A 21,363-nucleotide genomic window follows, 5' to 3' on the forward strand; every position below is an offset into this window, starting at 1 on the left:
AAAGCTTTCCATTTCAGATCAATTCTGTTCTTTTGAACTTTCTATTCATCAAAGAATCCTGAAATAAAAATGTAAAAAAACTGTTTTCAACATGGATAATAATCATAAATGTTTCTTGAGCATCATATTATAATCATTTCTGTAGGATCATGTGACACTGAAGACTGGAGTAATGATGCTGTAAATTCAGCTTTGATCACAGGAATAAATTACACTTCACTATATATTCACATAGAAAACCGCTGTTTTAAATTGTAATAATATTTCACAATATTACTGTTTTTTTTGTTTTTTTTGTTTGTTTTTTTTTTATCAAATAATTGCAGCCTTGGTGAGCAGAAGAGACTTTTAAAAACATAAAAAATCTTACCGATCTCTCTCTCTCTCTCTCTCTCTCTCTCTCTCTCTCTATATATATATATATATATATATATATATATTTTTTTTTTTTTTTTTTTAAAGAATTTAATAATACATTTTACCTTAAAATTCCTTAATATTAATATAAATTAATTTAAATATAAGTTATTACCTTAAAGTGACAGTAAAGGCATTTATAATATTTAATATTTCTATAATATTATAATATTTAAATATAATATTTCTATTTTCAAATAAATTCTGTTCTTTTAAACTTTCCTTTCATGCTGAAAAACAAAATGTATGACAAAATATGGACAACACTGATAATAATCAGAAATGTTTTATAAGCAGCAGATCCTCATATTAGAGTGATTTGTGAAGGATCATGTGACACTAAAGACTGGAGTAATGATGCTGAAAATTCAGCTTTGATCACAGGAATAAATTACACTTTAAAATATATTCACATAGAAAACAGATAATAGTATTTCACAGTTTTACTGTATTTTTGATGAAATTAATGCAGGCTTGGTGAGCAGAAGAGATCAAATAGTCTTACCGACCCCAAACTTTCGAACATGCATCAGTAAATCAGACATGAATGGAGTTTGCAGTAGTGCTGTGGTTTATTGCGCTGAAGCTCATATATAATTCTTCATTGTGTCCCGCAGGCATTAAGATCTTCGTGACGACCCGGACGTCCCAAGGGAAGGGTGTGGAAGAGGCTCTGAAGAACAGGAACTTCACCGTGGAGAAGATGAGCACCGAGATCCACGAGATCATCCGCGTGCTGCAGCTCACGTCCTGGGACGAGGACGCCTGGGCCAATAAGGTGTGTGAGAGGGCAAAGGTCACCGTGACGTCATGTGCACGGATCGTTCTCTGGCTTCATACACTCGCCTCACACATGCACAGGTTTACTGTCTGCTCGCACGCATGCACGGATCTCACACATATTACACTTCACACTCATCACATGCATGCACATGTTGCTCTAAACATGAAAGATTTGAGTCGGTAACACTTTACTTGAAGGGGTGTGCATAAGACTGACATGACATGAAGTTTTATGCATGTTTGTGACAACTGTCATTAAGTGTCATTCACTCAGTTATGACATTTTTAACCCTGAAACCGTATTCTGGACAAATGTGGGCAAAATAGTTTTGATTTGTTTTTTAAAAATACTTCCCTTTATCTGAGCGGTACAAGACTTGGCTACTTTTCCTAAGTTTGCCTCCTGAACACACACATTTTTTTTGACTCAATTCTACAATGTTAAGTGGATGAAAAAAAACTCCTTAATCTTGTATTTGGGTCAAAAATGGGCACCCATAGAAATGAATGGGAAAAACTGTAATTTAGAGCATTAAAATAAGCCAAAATAATGACAGCAAAGTCACTTCATCTTTAGGTTTTAGCTCTAAGAACTTATTGGAATGATATTTTAATGTAGTTCAAAAAATAAAACATAAAAATAAGCATAATTTACATAGAAAATATGGTACTTTTTGAAGTAAATAAATTCAAAAATACCCCCAAAATAAAAAAAAACACCATAAATGGATAGACAAAACTTTATCGAAGACAGTGACATAACATTTATAATAAATAAAAATTAGGATCAGTCCTCTGTGCCCACATTTGTCCACAATTACAGGATTAAGGGCTAGAAAGTGAATACGGTTTGAGGGCTACTGCAAATATGACATTGTTTGAGATCTTCTTGACAAACCAATACATCATAACCTGTCAGTGTCTTTGTCATGACAACTCGACATTACTAAGACAACACAACCTGTCATAAACATGACGTAGCAGATTAATGATAGCTTTATTGGTTAAAATTACATTAAACTGTCAGCTGGTTGGTTTTGACAATAACTTTTTAATGACAAATTCAATTAGTAGCACAGTTATGCATCATGACGCCAATGTCAAAACCAACCACATGACCGTTTAACTTCATTTAATGTCAAGTTGTCATGACAAAGACACTGACAGGTTATGATGTATCGGTTTATGTCAAGAAGATCTTAAACAATGTCATATTTGCATTCAAAATGAGCGAAAGACACTTAATGACCGTTGTGCATAATTCATATGTCATGTCATGGTTATGAAGGTGTCATGTCAGTCTTATGCACACCCCTTCAAGTAAAGTGTTACTGATTTGGGTATACTGCAGGGTAAGAGTGTGTGATATATGTCTGCAAATACAGATGTTTGTGTGTGTTGCATTATGTATGCCTTCTGTGTGTGTTTATGAGCTGGAATGGGCATGTGCAAACGTCTACACACGAACTGGCATTCCAGAAGTCCATCCACGTCACTTTTGGGCTGAAAATAAGTCTGAAACGCGCATCTAAAAGGGTTCTGCCGGCATGATCTTGGATAGAGGATACAGTAGGATGAGTTTGGATTGAGCGTAGGAACAGAAGAGCTGAATCCGGCTGATGCATGAACATACCAGCAGATCTCAGACCTGGGAATCAATCTCACCAAATCTGGCAAACTAATATTTGTCTTAAAGAAAATGAAGTCTCTTTTAGGACTATCAAGATATAATGCTTTTTTTTTGGCAATTTTTATGAGAATTTTTCCACACATTTTCATTACGTGTGGACATTTTTTGTAATTATAATATATTATCACTGTAACAATTTACAATAAGCTCTCATTTGTTATGCATTAGATAACAATGGACACTTACAGCGTTTATTAATCTTAATAAAAATACAATCGTTCATTATTTGCTCGTGTTAGTTTAACTAATGTTAACAGATGCAACTTTTGATTTCTAAAAATGTGTTAGTAAATGTATTGATAATGTGGACGTGTTAATTGTAAAGTGTATTATTTATATATAAGAATATATAATACATTTAATGTGATTCGCATTGTACAACATATAGAGGAAATACGTTAGATTGTCATGAAAATAATGGCACAATGCTAAATATATATATATTAGCGGCTCCTAAATAAAACTTCTTATTTATCCTTATGATGATGTGGATGATATATTGAGGTTTTGTGAGATGGGTTCCTGTGTTTCGGGAAGTGTGTGTTTCTGGGAAGCCGAACACTTTCACATGTGGGTTTTGTGAGAACTAGGATTGTGGTTGTGGATTTTTCGGTGTTTTTATTTCTTTTTTTCGTTTCTTTTCTCTTAATGGATCTTTTCACTCGTTCTTGTTAAAAGTTGTGTTTTGTTTCTCCTCTCTTGGTTTCTTTTCCTCCCCCTGTAGAAGGTAAGATCTGTGCGCATGCTCTCTCTCTCTCTCTCTCTCGCCGTGTGTTGGCAGGTGTCGCTCGGCCTCGCTTACTGTATATGTGATGATCAGACTCGGAGTGAAGCGACGTGCGTGTGTGTGTGTGTGTGATGGATAACAGAATGGAGTTGTGCTCGAAAGGGAAATGCGACGCAGTTTGTTTAGATGATCTCACACGTTTGTCTTGCTTTTCTTTTCATAATCGCCATCACAGAAATTAAGAAATGTTTCCTTTTCCAGTGTCAAGTTTGAAAAAATTGAAAAAAGTCGTTTTTATATTTACGAGTACATCAGTTATAATTGTTAAAGACATTATAATATACATTATAGTTAGACATTATAAAGATTTTTAATCTTATGCGTGTATTTGATGAAAAATACAGTAAAAATAGTTAAATATTATGGGGCTGTGAAATGATTAATCACATCCAAAATAAAAGTTTGTGTTTACATAATATATGTGTGTGTAGTGTGTATAATTATTTTGTATATATAAATACACACATATGCATGTAGATATTTAAGAATAATGTGTTTTAATATATCAAATATTTATATTTATATATAATGTTAATTTTGTATAAATAAATATGAAGTATATACATGCAAATATTTCTTAAATGTATACATGCATGTGTGTATACAAAATAATACAAAATATTATGTACAATTTAAAATTGTTTTCTATGTAAATATATTTTTAAATGTAATTTATTCCTGTGATCAAAGCTGAATTTTCAGCATCATAACTAAGTCTTCAGAAATTACTCTAATATGATGATTTGATGGCCGAGACAAATTTATGATTTAATATCAGTGTTGAAAACAGCTGATTCATGTTTTTGTGGAAATTGTGATGCATTTTTTTTTTCATGATTCAAAAGAACAGCATTAATTTCAGCTAGAAAGCTTTTGTAACATAAAAACTATTTTCTGACACTATTGATCAATTTAATGCATCCTTTTCATTAATGCAATTTTCTTTGAAAATATAATTTTAATATAATAATGATTTTATGATTTTCTTGTATTTAATTTATTATAATATTATATACAATTATAGCATGGATAACTACAAGATTTTACTTTTTGGATGCTTAATAAAAATATTAAGCCACAAAACGGTGTATAACACTGGAGAAGGAACTGGAGGTTTGGGCCGCGCTGGACTCACCGATGGCTCTGTTTCGCGTGATCTAATGTATGTGTGAATGCAGTCTCTCTCTCATCACTGTCATAATAATACTCATTTAAAACTCTAATATTGTCAGAATGAAGTGCTGATTAATACCAGTTACCTGAGCTGACCTGCTTATGTCATTTCCTGGTCATTCTCCACATCACTTCCTGTCTCTGTTCTTCACCTCGTCTGTAACCTGATGGACAGATCTGCTTAACCCAGCTGTAGGTGTGCTGATGTTGTGTGAGTGGAGACCAGAGAACCACCTTAGACTGGTTTAAGATGTTTGTAGGCAGGCTACTATCAATAAATGTGACTAAAGCTGGTGCAATCATTGAGCTGAGACGTGTGTGTGTGTGTGTGTGTTTCCATGAAAGGAAATGTGAGGTTTGTGGGTTTCAGTCTGACGCTGCACAAGTGTTAAACTCATGATGTGATGCATTTGATATGGACTTAAAAAGTGTTGCAGTTGCAATGTTTGTATGTGTTTAATTACATATTTTGTGTGTGTGTGTGTGTGATGACAAACTGTGTGTGGGTGTGAGAGAGAGAGTGTGAGAGTATGTGATGACAAACTGTGTGTGTGTGTGTTTGACAAATTGAGTCAGCTTTAGGCAACAGCTGCTGACGACTTTTTACCAAAAAAGGGCATATTCTCTCTCTCTCTCTCTCTCTCTCTCTCTCTCTCTCTCTCTCTCTCTCTCTCTCTCTCTCTCTCTCTCTCTCTCTGTTCAATACACTCTCAAATCATAAGTAAATTCAGTTCCATTAAATTTGCTTATTATTGAGAACAATGTTCACACAGCAAGTCAAAGTGTCCAATTGTTATTCATTTACTTATGAAAATAAATGTTTTAGGTATCTTTTGTAGTTTATGTAATTTTTTATGTATTTTTAGTTATGAAATTACAAGTTGAACTGAATCATTTAATGTAATGCAACTTGTAAACATTACTACTTGTACTACTGAAGAGTTCAGATGCAAAAGCCTCTAAACGCCATTTGAAATTTTCTTCTTTAATGATGATTTTTATCAAACTTGTATATTTAAGTTCAGTAATTTCACTTAAATAACAATTATTGCCATTTAAGTGAAATTACTGAACTTAAATATACAAGTTTGATAAAAATCATATCATTTAGAGGCTTTTGCATCTGAACTCTTGATATATAAATTCAGGCTGAATTCATTAAGGTTGTGCTTGTTAATAAATCACACAGACAACTGATAAAATAAGAGCAGACAAACTCCTCCACACACACACATGAAACTGATCGACTCCAGCAGATGTGTGTGTGTTTTACCTCTGCTGTGTGTTTGCAGGACACGGAGGCCATGAAGAGAGCGCTGGCTCTGATCGACTCTAAGATGGCGCAGGCGAAGAACTGGCTCCGGGACCCTCACGCCCAGCCAGGTGTGTGTCTCGCCACAGAAACACGTGTCGAGTGCGTCGGGCGAGTGTTTGCTGATGTTGTGCTGTTACAGGAGACCCGGGCGAACAGGCCATTCGCCAGATCCTGGACGAGGCGGGGAAAGTTGGCGAACTCTGCGCTGGGAAAGAGAGACGAGACATTATGGGAACCGCCAAAACGCTTGGACAGTTTACGGAGCAGGTGTCCGATCTGAGGGCCAGGTATGAGGAGTCCGAAGCCCAGACTTAGCCGCTGTTGTTCCCGAGAATCGTCCTTGAAAACTGTTGATATTTGATCTCGACCCAAACAGACACGCCCCTCTGTCATTAGACACGCCCCGCCCTTCATGGCTCCGCCCCTGAAATGCAAGAGTGGATGTTTCTTTATCATAGCGGAAGCAGAGCAAAATAATGCGATATAAGTTAAAATATTTTAACAGTCACACTTGGGAACTTCGGGTCAAAATTGACCCAAAGGGCGGGATTCATATTTATAAAAGAAAATCATAATTTTTTTTTTTTACTTGTTTTTTTATAATATTTTTTCTTTTCTTTTTTGGTGTTTTGAGAACATTTCAAAAATACAAAAAATTATAATTAGTATTAATGCAATAATTGTGACCAAATTTTCCCCCATTGAATATAATAGAAAAAAAATAATTTTTTAAATTTTTTTTAAAGCTGCATTTCATTTTAGAGTCAAGCCTAGGCCTCATAAAAGCAATTTTTGAAATTAGATGGATGCCATCTCGTGGACAAACTGAGGTTTTTAAAAATGCAAAACACATGTATAATCAGAATTTTTTGGTGTGTTTGTGTATAAAAGTGTGTGTGTGTGTCTGTTTTGCACTCTTGATGTTTTATAGATTCACCCCTTCACTGTTGTGTGCTTTTTTTCAAGATCGTTGCTGATTTGTAGATTGTACGCACAAAAAAAACCAATTTTTGCCAATTTCCCATTCATTTCCTATGCGGGTCATTTTTGACCCGAAGGTCCTGAGTGTGACTATTTTTTTTACGACCACTTAGACTTTTCAAATCCTGTCCCCAATTTTTTTGGGTGTTGTTCATATACCAAGTACCATTAAAATCACCAAGTTTCGGACCATTCCAATGAAGCTACGAATTTTAACATTTTTTTATTTAAACGATTCGGGTCATTATTGACCTGAAGAACCGCAGAGGGTTAAATATATTATATTAATATATATATATATATATATATATATATATATATATATATATATATATTAGGGCTGTGCAAAAGTTAATTGCGATTAATCGCATCCAAAATAAAAGTCTGTTTTACATAATATATTTGAGTGTGCTGTATATAATTATTTTGTATATATAAATACCTATGCATGCATGTATATATTTAAGAATTATTTGCGCTTAAATTCTGTATATACATATAAATACATAATCTATATTATATAAATATAAATATTTTATATAGGAATAACACATTTTCTTAAACGTATACATGCATGTGTGTGTATTTATATATACAAAATAATTATATACAGCACACACAAATATATTATGTAAACACAGACTTTTATTTTGGATGCGATTAATCGCAATTAACTTTTGCACAGCCCTAATATATATATATATATATATATAAATAAAGTTTATCAGTCAGTACCATTTTTTTCTCAAGATTCACACCAGTAATGTTTTTTTCTGAGGCACGTTTATAAAAGCTTCTTACAGGCCGAATCCTTGTCTGTGAAACCGGAACACGGTGTTTTTAGTTGTGTTTGGTGTGTTTAATGTGTGTGTCCTCGCAGGGGTCAGGGAGCGAGTCCAGTGGCCATGCAGAAAGCACAGCAGGTTTCTCAGGGTCTGGATGTCCTCACGGGGAAAGTGGAAAACGCGGCGCGTAAATTGGAGGCCATGACCGGCTCGAAACAAGCCATCGCCAAGAGAATCGACGCCGCTCAGGTGAGTGTGTCTGTGGGGAACATCTGTGGGGATTACTATGCTTGTTGGCGTTTTACAAGCAGAATGTGCCGGTTGGTCGGTGCGGTATTAGCCCCGCCCCATCTCCACTGTGATTGGACGGCTAGCCTTCAAGCTTTCAAGCGTTTCCGATGTTTCAGTGCGGATGAGAAACCGCCTGAAAACGCTAAATTCACCTCATACCGCGCACGCGTAAAGCCTCACGAAAGCTCACCGAGACGATACAGAGGAAAAATACATAATAAAATTATCACAATTCTTTTATTCTAGATAAATATCTGTTATTATAAATTATTACGGAAACTGTAAATGTGAGTACATTATCTGTCATATTTGCAGGACTGTGATATGAAAATCATATTTTAGCAACCGTGTGAACGTGAAAAATATATAACACAGGCACGATACCGCTATAAACATGAATATCTATTGGTACAATATGCGTCACATGACTAAACTTAGGTCATTGTTTTTAAATGCCTCCGTTTTCACAGTCCATATACAACACGAAAACTGTGTTTTCAAATTTATTTATATATAAAAACGACATAACGATGCATTTTCAAACGAAAGCTTATAAGTGTGGACAAGGCTTCGGTTTGATTTGGATTGGATTGTATACATTTTTAACTGGGTATAAAAGCAAATAACTAGTCAACAAATAATCTTTGCAATGGAAGTGAATCAATCAAAACTAACTTTAGCTGGACAATAACTTTAAACAACCTCTGTTACTTTCCGCGAAACAGTCTATATAGTTGAAAAAGCGCTATATAAATGAAGATGACTTGACCAAATTAAATGCAAGATGGAGAGTGTGATGGCATCCAAAAAACCATGTATAAAACAGAGAGAAAGATGCGTTTGTGAGCAGTGTTTGTGTTTGTGTCGGCAGAGCTGGCTGGCGGATCCTCACGGGGGTCCCGAAGGAGAGGAGAACATCAGGGCTCTTCTGGGAGAAGCGAGGAAGATCGCGGATCTCTGCGACGATCCCAAGGAGCGTGACGATATCCTGCGCAACATGAGCGAGATCGCAGCGTTCACCGCCAAACTCTCCGAGCTCAAGAAAGCGTACGTACACCTCCAACATCTTGGCTTTGAGTTGAAGGCTTTGGCCGACTCTTAGGAATATGAGTGTGATGTTCCATTGCTTCCCACATGAGGAATCCTGCTTTCCCATTGTTTGACTGTTGACTGTTTGACTGTTGCTAAGCAACGGTTGTTCAAAGGTTCTGCACATGGTGTGTGTGTGTGTATATGATATAATATGAGTCAGATGAGCTGCTGTTGACGATGTTGCTGTACTTGAATTTAAAAGTAATATTTACTTCATTTTTAAATTATTTATTTAATTGCAATTACTAAATTATTATTACATTTACATTTTTAAACATATTTGTTAAAAGGTTTTCATCAAAAATAATTTTGACTTTTTTACATTTAATTTCTCTACAAAATTGTAAGTTTGTTTAAATATTTTTTCAAAAATCAAAAATAATTTTTACTTTTTTACATTTAATTTCTTTACAAAATTGTAAGTTTGTTCAAATATTTTTTTAAAAAAAAAAAATAATTTTGACTTTTTTTACATTTAATTTCTTTACAAAATTGTAAGTTTGTTTAAATATTTTTTTAAAAATCAAAAATTATTTTGACTTTTTTACATTTAATTTCTTTACAAAATTGTAAGTTTGTTTAAATATTTTTTTAAAAATCAAAAATAATTTTGACTTTTTTACATTTAATTTCTTTACAAAATTGTAAGTTTGTTCAAATATTTTTTAAAAAATCAAAAATAATTGTGACTTTTTTTACATTTAATTTCTTTACAAAATTGTAAGTTTGTTTAAATATTTTTAAAAAAATCAAAGATAATATTAATATTATTTACATTTTATGTGTGCTAATCAAAAAAAAGTTTGAACGTTCTATTATATTTTTAAAAACATTTAGAAGTATATTAAGTTGTGTTCTTAGTTGTCACTAAGTTTTAATGTATCTTTTAAACATTTGATCGTATTAACCAGACAAACAAATCCAATGATTTTTATTATTATTATTATTAAATTCTTAATTTTTTAATTGTACAGTACAACAGCATTATTACTATAGTAATACATTTCTTCTTTCAATCAATTTTGTATAATTTAAATAAAACAAAAATTTTTAAATAAAAATATTTATTTAAAGAGTATTTATTTAAATAATATTTAATAAAAATATATGTAAAAAATATTTATTTAAAGAATATTTATTTAAAGATAAACGGCCTGGATTTTTTTTTTTATAGAATAATCAAGACCCTACATATATATATATATATATATATATATACACAGTGTATATATATATATATATATATATATATATATAAAACATAAAATGTAAGGCCTAGATTATTTACAAGCCTGATCCAGAGAGATGCGCTGTCAGCTGTACACGAGCTCATCTTGTGTTCTCCTGCTGTGTGTTTAGAGGTAAGGGTGATTCCCCCGAGGCTCGAGCGCTGGCCAAACAGATCGCCACAGCTCTGCAGAATCTACAGTCCAAAACCAGCAAAGCCGTGGCCAACACTCGCCCGGCCAAAGCAGCGGTTCACCTGGAGGGCAAGATCGAGCAGGCTCAGAGATGGATCGAAAACCCCACGCTGGACGACAGCGGAGTCGGTGCGTCTCTTCTATTGCATCAAAACTACAGTTTACATTAAAGGGGACCTATTACGCCCTTTTACACAGTCTTGATTTTGTATGTTTTCATGCTTGAAGGTTTAAATTCTCCATTGTTGCGGCTCCTCTCTTTCCAGTCTGTCAGTAACGCTCTGTTTAGTTCCTGTCTCTATGAAGCCCCTCCTTCTGAAAAGCACACTGTGCTCTGATTGGTCGGCTGGAGCAGTGTGTTGTGATTGGTCAAGCGCTTCAAGCGCGTTTGGAAAGTGTCCCGCCTCTTACCATAACCACCAGTTTATACCATAGACTGTAAAAAAAAATGTGTCCGGTACGTCACCTCCTGTAGTGTTTCTGTTAAGCATTTCTGAAGCCCAAAGTGGGCGGAGCCAGCCGTCGCCATCTTGGCAGCGCGTCACTCCTGGATAACCGAAAATGTGCAGCGAGGTGGATTGACGCTTACAGACAGCACTGTAGTGACATCAGCGGCAATCCACCTGTCACTCAAGTGGCCACGTCCTTAATTATGCAGCACTTTAAGGGGTAAATATAATTAAAATAGAGTTATAAAAAAAAATTCACTCCCCTCACAGTCGTCATGAAGGGCAAAATTTGCTATATAGACCAAAAACGCTTTTTGCACCAGGCTGTAAACATGTTTTTTTCTGCTATAAAGTTGGGCGTTTTATCATGGTGGTTTATGGGATTGACTCTCTTTTGCAGCCTGTCTCTAGTGGCCAGTCGATGAACTGCAGTTTAAGTCACTTCTGTGTTTGGTTCAAGAGAGAGAACGGAGGTTGCCGCTTGGTTTCAACACACTACTAACTAACTCAACCAGGCCCCGCCCCCTTTATTCTGCGTATGAATTATTATAATGAGGAATTTTGTGACGTGTTCCCGGAAGAAACTCAAGACTACAATGGAGGCAATTCGGGAGAAACACTGATATTGAGAAGAACTCCCGCTGGAGGGACTTTGGGAAGCTTTTTCGTGCTCAAACAGCAACATTGTCATTTGTACCTGTAGGTCAAGCTGCTATTCGTGGGCTGGTTGCTGAGGGGCGTCGCCTGGCCAATGCGTTGCCGGCGTCCCACAGGCATGAGCTCTTGGGTAAATGTGAGGAGGTGGAGCATCTGATGGGTCAGTTAGCCGAGCTAGCGGCCCGCGGTGAGGGAGACGGTCCACAGGCCCGCGCCATCGCTCACCAGCTGCAGGACACTCTCAAAGTAAGACAACAATATACATTCATATATACATGTAAACAAATTTATTAATTTTAGTTAACAATAACAGAGCATGCAACAGAGGTCGTTTACATATAAAAGTCTTAAAGGTACAGTAGCAAAAGTAGTTTATTTATAAAGAGAGAGTGGAAAATTATCATAAACTAATTATGATGCAAGAAAGCTTGACTAACTTGTGGACACATAATTTTTAATTATTTTATTAAAAAGCTTTTTTTTGTATTTTTTAAAATGCTATGTGCAGACAATAGTCCCTTTAATGTACATGTCATGCATACACACATTTATCACTGTTTATTTAAAACAGAATAACCAACCATCATATTCAATATCACACACGCAGAACAATATAGTAAAGAGCTCCCCCTGCTGGTGAGTGAATATGAAACTTCCTCTCTAGACCATTACTGGAGTAATGATGCTGAAAATAAATAACATTTGAAAATATATTGTTTGTTGCAGGATCTGAAGGGTAAAATGCAGGAAGCCATGACTCAAGAAGTGTCGGACATCTTCAGCGACACGACAACACCGGTCAAACTATTGGCTGTGGCAGCGACGGCCCCGCCGGACACACCCAACCGAGAACAGGTGACACACACACACAGACAATTGAACAATAAAAACAATCACAAAAAATGACACAACTTCATTTAAAAACCTCCTGGTTATATATGTATGTTTATGGTGATAATACTGGAGTGCTCCTGTGTGATTGGTCGTGTGTGATCTGATGTGAACAGGTGTTTGAGGAGCGGGCCGCTAACTTCGAGAATCACGCGGGCCGTCTGGGCGCCACCGCGGAGAAAGCCGCCGCCGTCGGCACCGCTAACAGGAGCACGGTGGAGGGGATCCAGGCCGCCGTCAAATCAGCGCGAGACCTCACGCCACAGGTGACAGACGCCAGCCGGTGGGACGTTCGTCTGCCTTCGGGGTGATGCGTGTGATTTTGACTGGTTCTGTCCCGCAGGTCATCTCCGCTGCCCGAATCCTCCTGAAGAACCCTGGGAACCAGGCGGCGTACGAGCACTTCGAGACCATGAAGAACCAGTGGATCGACAATGTTGAGAAAATGACAGGTGACAACTCTATCTATCTGTCTATCTATCTATCTATCTATCTATCTATCTATCTATCTATCTATCTATCTATCTATCTATCTGTCTGTCTGTCTGTCTGTCTGTCTGTCTGTCTGTCTGTCTGTCTGTCTGTCTATCTATCTATCTATCTATCTATCTGTCTGTCTGTCTATCTATCTATCTATCTATCTATCTATCTATCTATCTATCTATCTATCTGTCTGTCTGTCTATATGTCTGTCTGTCTATCTGTCTGTCTGTCTGTCTATATATCTGTCTGTCTACCTATCTATCTGTCTGTCTGTCTATATGTCTGTCTGTCTATCTGTCTGTCTATCTGTCTGTCTGTCTATATATCTGTCTGTCTACCTATCTGTCTGTCTGTCTGTCTGTCTATATATCTGTCTGTCTGTCTGTCTACCTATCTATCTGTCTGTCTGTCTGTCTGTCTGTCTGTCTGTCTGTCTACCTATCTATCTATATATATCTGTCTATATATATCTGTCTATATATCTGTCTGTCTACCTACCTGTCTGTCTGTCTGTCTATATATCTGTCTGTCTGTCTGTCTACCTATCTATCTGTCTGTCTGTCTGTCTGTCTGTCTGTCTACCTATCTATCTGTCTGTCTGTCTATATATACAGTATGTCTGTCTGTCTATCTATGTATCTATCTGTCTGTCTGTCTGTCTACCGGTCTGTCTGTCTATCTATCTATCTATCTATCTGTCTGTCTGTCTGTCTGTCTGTCTGTCTACCTGTCTGTCTATCTATCTATCTATCTATCTGTCTGTCTGTCTGTCTGTCTGTCTGTCTGTCTATCTTTATACATCATCTATCTTTATTTTTATTATTTAATTCTATTTAAATGTTATGTTGTTTATGTATTGTATATTGTTTATTTTGCATTTATTTTTTTCTTAATTAAAAATGTCTTTTAATCTATCCAATGAATTTATTTTCAGTTCTTTAATATTTAATATTTAATTTTAGATTTGTTATTGTTGTATTTTTTTTTACTTTTTTATTATTAATTTACAATTTATTTTATTTTAATAGTAATTATCTTAGTCCTTGATCCACAAATGGTTATTTTTGCCTGAAAGTTTTCCAAAAGCGATTCATATTATTTGCTGTGCTTACAGTATTCAACAGATCAAAATAAATTTGAAGTAAAAATACTACAACTAGGTTAAAATAATAAAATAAGTTAAATAACAAAAGGACAATTTTTACTGTTGTTTATAATTTTCAGAAATGATCTACATTAATTTAAGCAACTAGAACAAATCCTGCCTCTGTTCCTCAGGGCTGGTGGATGAAGCGATCGACACCAGGTCTCTGTTGGATGCATCAGAAGACGCCATTAAGAAAGATCTGGACAAGTGTCAGGTAGCAATGGCCAATCACCAGCCTCAGATGCTGGTCGCCGGGGCAACCAGCATCGCCCGACGTGCCAATCGGATCCTGCTGGTGGCAAAACGAGAGGTGGAGAACTCAGAGGACCCGAAGTTCAGAGAAACCGTGAAAGCGGCTTCCGACGAGCTCAGCAGAACCATCTCACCAATGGTCATGGACGCCAAAGCCGTGGCCGGCAACATACAGGACCAAGGTGAGACACGCAGAACGAAGTTCACTTCATTGTGGAAGCCACTACATGTTTCTTCTGCATTGCAAAGATCAATTTTGTTGATATGGATTTCATTTGATTGGCAACAGCCCTAGTGTCTTATTATTCTAATTGATTGAATTTGAGACCAAAACTGATACATTTAATTAGGCTAAAAAATCCCTTTATAAAGGTATAAATGCCCATTAGCTAATGTTAACTAATTAACCTTATCGTAAAGTGTTACCCAAATGACAATTAAGCAAAATGTTGTCTAATTATCGCTATCGATAAAATCCAAGAAAACATCGAGATGTACGTTTTTGTCAAGATTTAGTTTTTTGTCTTGGTTAATCCAATCGTGCAACCCTGGTTATGGGCCGTGTGTTCCTCGCCAGGCCTTCAGAGGGGCTTCCTGGACTCGGGTTATAAGATCCTGAGTGCCGTGGCTAAAGTGAGAGAGTCGTTCCAGCCTCAGGAGCCGGACTTCCCTCCTCCACCTCCGGACCTGGAGCAGCTGCAGGTCAGATCCACCGCAGACGCATGCATGCTTTACAGTTCACGGTTCACACACGCTTTTAAAGGGATAGTTCACCCCGAAATGAAAACTATCCCTCATGTTGTTCCCCGTAAGACTTTCATTCATCTTCAGAACACAAACGAAGATATTTCTGATTAAATCTGAGAGCTGGATCTAGAGCCAGACCGATATTATCGGCCGATATTAGGCATTTTCCAAACTATCGGTATCGGCAGTTATAATGGCCGATAAATGAATATTTCAAAAATAAAATAAAAACAGACGAAACACGCTTGAACCATGTCATGAGTGTTGTGTAGTTTGTCCACCAGAGGGCGCTCTACACCGTTCCTGTTGGCAACACTCGTTGAGTTGTTCACGAGACATACATTGCTTGAATAACAATTAAAAGAACATCCCCATCAGTCCTTTTAACTAAAATAAGCAGGACAAAATATGTGGCCGGCGGAAGTTTCCTCGGCCTGTTATATTGAAAATGTATGCTTTACAATTTGCAGTATGACGTAATCCATTGCTAAATTATGGTTCATCATAGACTAGCTAACCACAAAGCTAGCTAATGCCACTATCATCAGTCTGTTCTGTTGTGACAATAAAAGAAACTTTTAGAAAGAAATGCATTATCATATTATTTTGGTCAAAACTCATAAATAACTACAAATAACTAATGTTAGGGAAATCTGTTAATGTTTTGTTGCGCCTTTCTGAAATAAAAAATGTTAAAAATTTCGGCCGATATATCAGCATATCGGATTTTAAAACCAAAAAAGATTTGTATCGTATCGGCCTTCGTATCGGTCGGGCTCTAGCTGGATCACTCCTCCATAGGCTTCTTAGGACTGAAACGTGCCGGAAAAGTTATTAAAGACACTACCGCGGCTCGACCTTAAGTTTATCAAGAGATGAGAATACTTTCTGTGTGCAAAAAACAAACAAAACTATTCCTGTTCTTCTCTGTGGGCCTCGAGATTTCACATAGTGTAACAGCGTAGCGCTTCTAGGTTGTAAGTCACACATCACACACATGACCAGCGTCGGCCAATAGCGAGCCTGCGTGTGACGTAGAACCTAGAAGCGCTGCGCTGTTACACTACGTGAACTCACTCGACTCGTTATTTTTGTGTTTTTTGCACAAAGAAAGTATTCTCGTCTCTTGATAAACTTAAGGTTGAGCCGCTGTAGACACTATTTTAACGATGTCTTTAATAACTTTTCTGGCAATTTCAGTTACAATAGAAGCCTATGGAGGAGTGGTGCATTAGTTGCTTCTTTCTATTGAGTGCTTCAATACACACTATAAATAACATGAGCTGATCTGGACCACGCCTCACTACCGAACCTGTTCACCACGGGAAACATGCACACACACACTCATTACAAGAGTAACGCGGCTTCTTCTTCAGATCAGCGACACCGCGGCCCCTCCAAAGCCGCCCCTGCCGGAGGGTGAAGTGCCTCCGCCCAGACCTCCACCCCCCGAGGAGAAGGACGAGGAGTTCCCGGAGACGCAGGCCGGAGAGGTGATCAGCGAGCCCATGATGGTGGCGGCCCGGCAGCTGCACGACGAGGCCCGCAAGTGGTCCAGCAAGGTCAGTGCCAAAGAGTCTGCTGGATGGGTTTGGATCCATGCGGGTTATTAAAGAAAAAAACTCATCCTTCCTTTGGGTCATTTTGACCCAGAATGTGTTTTTTATTTTAAATCAGAGGGTTTGTCGCAGTTCAACCACGAATACACTCCAAAAATATTTGATGGATTTGAGGAGTTTTGTAGTCAAAGTTTAAAAAAGTAACAAATCCTTCCCTCACGAGTCAATTTGACCCCCTTAGGATTTAATGGAATGCGAGGAATGCTTCAGTACACATAGAAAAACTAAAAATACTAAAAATTCAAACTAAAAATGCTAAAACTTTACCCAAAAATTATTTTAAAATGTCTATTTGTATGAAGAGAAACTGACTTTAGGACCCAGCAGAACAGATCATTTGCTCCATATAGAGCTATAAGGCCATCTAGTGGCGAGAGTCATAAAATATGATGTTATATATTTATTTTTCCGCAAGAGGTCGGCAAAGACTCCCAATGTAAGATATTTTGAGCTGAATTAAAAGGCTTATGCATGAAATTATGAGTTATTTTGAATTTAAGTTGAAAGAATGTGAGGAATGTGCTTAAATTATTATTTATTTATTATGTATTGATCAAATCTAGTAATTTAGAGGTAAATAAAATAAAAATAACAAAAAATCTCCACAAATAAAACGCAAAATGAAATAAAATAAACTTTCTGGATAAAAAACAAAACAAATTCGGTATATTTTTCGGGCTGCGGGTCATTTTGACCCGCGAGGGAAGGATTTGTTACAGAAAGCCAGGATGAGTTAAACGATGACTGTTTTTGCAGGGTAATGACATCATCGGCGCCGCCAAGCGCATGGCTCTGCTGATGGCCGAGATGTCTCGACTGGTCCGAGGAAGCGGCGGGAACAAGAGGGCGCTCATCCAGTGTGCCAAAGACATCGCCAAAGCCTCCGACGAGGTCACGCGCCTCGCCAAAGAGGTCGCCAAGCAGTGCACCGACAAACGCATACGAACAAACCTGCTGCAGGTAAGAAGAGGAAGTCAAGGTTGACACGTGTGTTGATGTGGTGCAGTCTGGGAAGAGTTTTGGCTAATGTGTGCACTTCAAAAATGCTCAAAAGCAAACCGAACTGAGACCAGGATGTGATTTAAAATGCAATTTCCATGTTTGCTGCGCTTGTTTGTAGGGTTTAGCCAATTTTGTGGCTTTTGATTCAGTGATTCATCTAAGCGACTCTTTTGAATCTATTCACCAAAACAATTTGGCCATCAATATGGACTCGTTCAGAAAAAGCGGCAAATTCGTTCTATTGGTTCAACTAATAACGAAACTAGGATTGCGCTGATACCGATAACCGATAATTCTTTATACTTGAAAGCCGATAACCGATATATATTGGCCTTTAAAAGCTAAATCCAAGTTTTTATATAATTTTTGAGACACTATTAGAAAACAAATGTCTCAATCACACAATTATAATATTATCATTATAATTTTATGTAGCCGATAAGAAAATGTTGCACTTTTCCGTATCGATAACCGATAATTCTTTATACTTGAAAGCTGATAACCGATATATATTCGCCTTTTAAAGCTAAATCCAAGTTTTTATATAATTTTTGAGACACTATTAGAAAACAAATGTCCCAATCACACAATTATAATATTATCATTATAATTTTATGGAGCCGATAAGAAAATGTTGCACTTTTCCGTATCGATAACCGATAATTCTTTATACTTGAAAGCCGATAACCGATATATATTGGCCTTTTAAAGCTAATTCCAAGTTTTTATATAATTTTTGAGACACTATTAGAAAAACAAATGTCTCAATCACACAATTATAATATTTTCATTATAATTTTATGTAGCCGATTAGAAAATGTTGCACTTTTCTGTATCGATAACCGATAATTCTTTATACTTGAAGGCCGATAACCGATATATATATTGGCCTTTTAAAGCTAAATCCAAGTTTTTATATAATTTTTGGGACACTATTAGAAAAACAAATGTCCCAATCACACAATTATAATATTATCATTATAATTTTATGTAGCCGATTAGAAAATGTTGCACTTTTCTGTATCGATAACCGATAATTCTTTATACTTGAAGGCCGATAACCGATATATATATTGGCCTTTTAAAGCTAAATCCAAGTTTTTATATAATTTTTGGGACACTATTAGAAAAACAAATGTCCCAATCACACAATTATAATATTATCATTATAATTTTATGTAGCCGATAAGAAAATGTTGCACTTTTCCGTACCGATAACCGATAATTCTTTATAATTGAAAGCCGATAACCGATATATATTGGCCTTTAAAAGCGAAATCCAAGTTTTTATATCATTTTTGAGACACTATTAGAAAAACAAATGTCTCAATCACACAATTATAATATTATCATTATAATTTTTATGTAGCCGATAAGAAAATGTTGCACTTTTCCGTATCGATAACCGATAATTCTTTATACTTGAAAGCCGATAACCGATATATATTGGCCTTTTAAAGCTAATTCCAAGTTTTTATATATTTTTTGAGACACTATTAGAAAAACAAATGTCTCAATCACACAATTATAATATTTTCATTATAATTTTATGTAGCCGATTAGAAAATGTTGCACTTTTCTGTATCGATAACCGATAATTCTTTATACTTGAAAGCCGATAACCGATATATATTGGCCTTTTAAAGCTAAATCCAAGTTTTTATATAATTTTTGGGACACTATTAGAAAAACAAATGTCCCAATCACACAATTATAATATTATCATTATAATTTTATGTAGCGATAAGAAAATGTTGCACTTTGCCGTATTTTCATTTTTTAAAGTGTTTCCAATCATATTTCAAGCAATTCAAAGCCATCATGTTGAACAGTGCACATCTGAAGGAAATAATACATTATTTATCAGCTTTAATATATCGGCCAAATTTTCTTATCGGGCTGATAACGATAACGATTATGACTGTTTGTTCTTGTAAAAATCATGACTCAAAGTATTTCCGCGTCTTTCTGTAGGTGTGTGAGAGGATTCCTACCATCAGCACACAGCTGAAGATCCTCTCCACCGTGAAGGCCACCATGCTGGGACGCACCAACATCAGCGAGGAGGAATCAGAGCAGGTCAGATGTCAAACCCACTGCCGTTTCTCATTTAAAATCAGGAAACCCGTCTGAATGTGTGCTGGTTCTCTCGTAGGCCACGGAGATGCTGGTCCACAACGCCCAGAACCTGATGCAGTCGGTGAAGGAGACGGTGAGAGAAGCCGAGGCCGCGTCCATCAAGATCCGCACAGACGCCGGCTTCACCCTGCGCTGGGTCCGCAAGACACCCTGGTACCAGTGAGCCAACATATCCCAGCATGCACTGTCCAAGTCATCGATGTCAATGCAGACATCTCATCCACCCGGTGGACTAAACAATCCCACTATCAAAACCGGTGTTCTTCAATGTCATTGAGTGTAAAAAAAAAACACATTGCTTTTATAATTTGCGAAAAATGATTTTTGTTTTGACCTTTTTTTTTTTTTTTTTTTACAAAATGTGGATCTATAACGTGTCATATATAAATATAATTTCTCACCAGCCTTGTTTTCACTCTTTGAATGTATTATTAAATGTCACCAACAAAACGTCTTCACGAACAAGCACAGATTTTGGATTATGAAATCCTCATATTGTGCTTTTTAATGAAAAGTGTTGATGAGCGCATATAAATGCCCTAATGTTGGTAACTGGTTAGTGGATGAAACCTTTCATTCAGGGATGACGCTGCAAACTCTCTGATACAAGAAATACAGGTGTAATCAGAGCTTCAGGACTATGCAAAACCAGTCCATTAGCATTATATATCCCCACACACACACACACACACACACACTGCCATCCTTGTATTTCCACTAAGACGTCACTGTGCTAATACACTACTAAAATCCCTTGCAGAATGCACACTCAAGTATATTTATATGAGTGAGAATATGCATATATTTGCCTTTTCTATGGTTGAGGAGACCAGCAGATTTAATGTAAATAATGTGTTCATCTTTAAAGACAGCCTGTAAGACCTAATGTGCCTTGTCATAATAAAAGAACTTATTATCAGCTCAATCATATGTGTGGGACTATATTTCTTCATTTTTAAATATGAGTTTGGCTCTCTAAATCTGAAGCAATTTATTAAACAATGTCTTCAGTCTGTGCTTTGCTGTTTTTACCACAGTTATGATCTCTGTTATGTTCTAACAATAGACAATTTTGCTAATTTTTTTTGACATAGAGTAAGATATCCTCAAGTTAAACAGGTTCTGAAGGCAGCGTTGTTATAGTTAACTAAAAATAACTGAATAAAAAGTACTTATTTTATTTTAGCTAGTTGCCAAAGCAACATTTCTCGTCTTCATTTAGTTTAACTTGATGTACTATAT

The 21,363-nt window shown here is 36.4% G+C and overlaps 1 protein-coding gene across 1 annotated transcript in view; it reads left to right on the top strand.

Moving 5' to 3' along the window:
• The window catches only part of vclb (vinculin b), a 35,599-nt gene extending 14,553 nt beyond the window's left edge, over positions 1-21,046 (top strand). Inside the window, exons 6-21 of the mRNA XM_039650332.2 lie at positions 1,035-1,195; positions 6,143-6,233; positions 6,305-6,452; positions 8,027-8,180; positions 9,094-9,269; positions 10,674-10,864; positions 11,888-12,087; positions 12,568-12,696; positions 12,849-12,998; positions 13,076-13,184; positions 14,494-14,796; positions 15,192-15,316; positions 16,738-16,923; positions 17,737-17,940; positions 19,957-20,061; positions 20,138-21,046. Of these exons, the coding sequence (XP_039506266.2) occupies positions 1,035-1,195; positions 6,143-6,233; positions 6,305-6,452; positions 8,027-8,180; positions 9,094-9,269; positions 10,674-10,864; positions 11,888-12,087; positions 12,568-12,696; positions 12,849-12,998; positions 13,076-13,184; positions 14,494-14,796; positions 15,192-15,316; positions 16,738-16,923; positions 17,737-17,940; positions 19,957-20,061; positions 20,138-20,284 (2,579 nt within the window). The 3' untranslated portion in view covers positions 20,285-21,046. The remainder of the gene's footprint in view (positions 1-1,034; positions 1,196-6,142; positions 6,234-6,304; positions 6,453-8,026; positions 8,181-9,093; positions 9,270-10,673; positions 10,865-11,887; positions 12,088-12,567; positions 12,697-12,848; positions 12,999-13,075; positions 13,185-14,493; positions 14,797-15,191; positions 15,317-16,737; positions 16,924-17,736; positions 17,941-19,956; positions 20,062-20,137) is intronic.
• Positions 21,047-21,363: the final 317 nt, after the last annotated feature.

Source organism: Pimephales promelas, chromosome 17, assembly GCF_988280905.1.
Source record: "Pimephales promelas chromosome 17, fPimPro1.hap1.1, whole genome shotgun sequence".
NCBI lineage: Eukaryota > Metazoa > Chordata > Actinopteri > Cypriniformes > Leuciscidae > Pimephales > Pimephales promelas.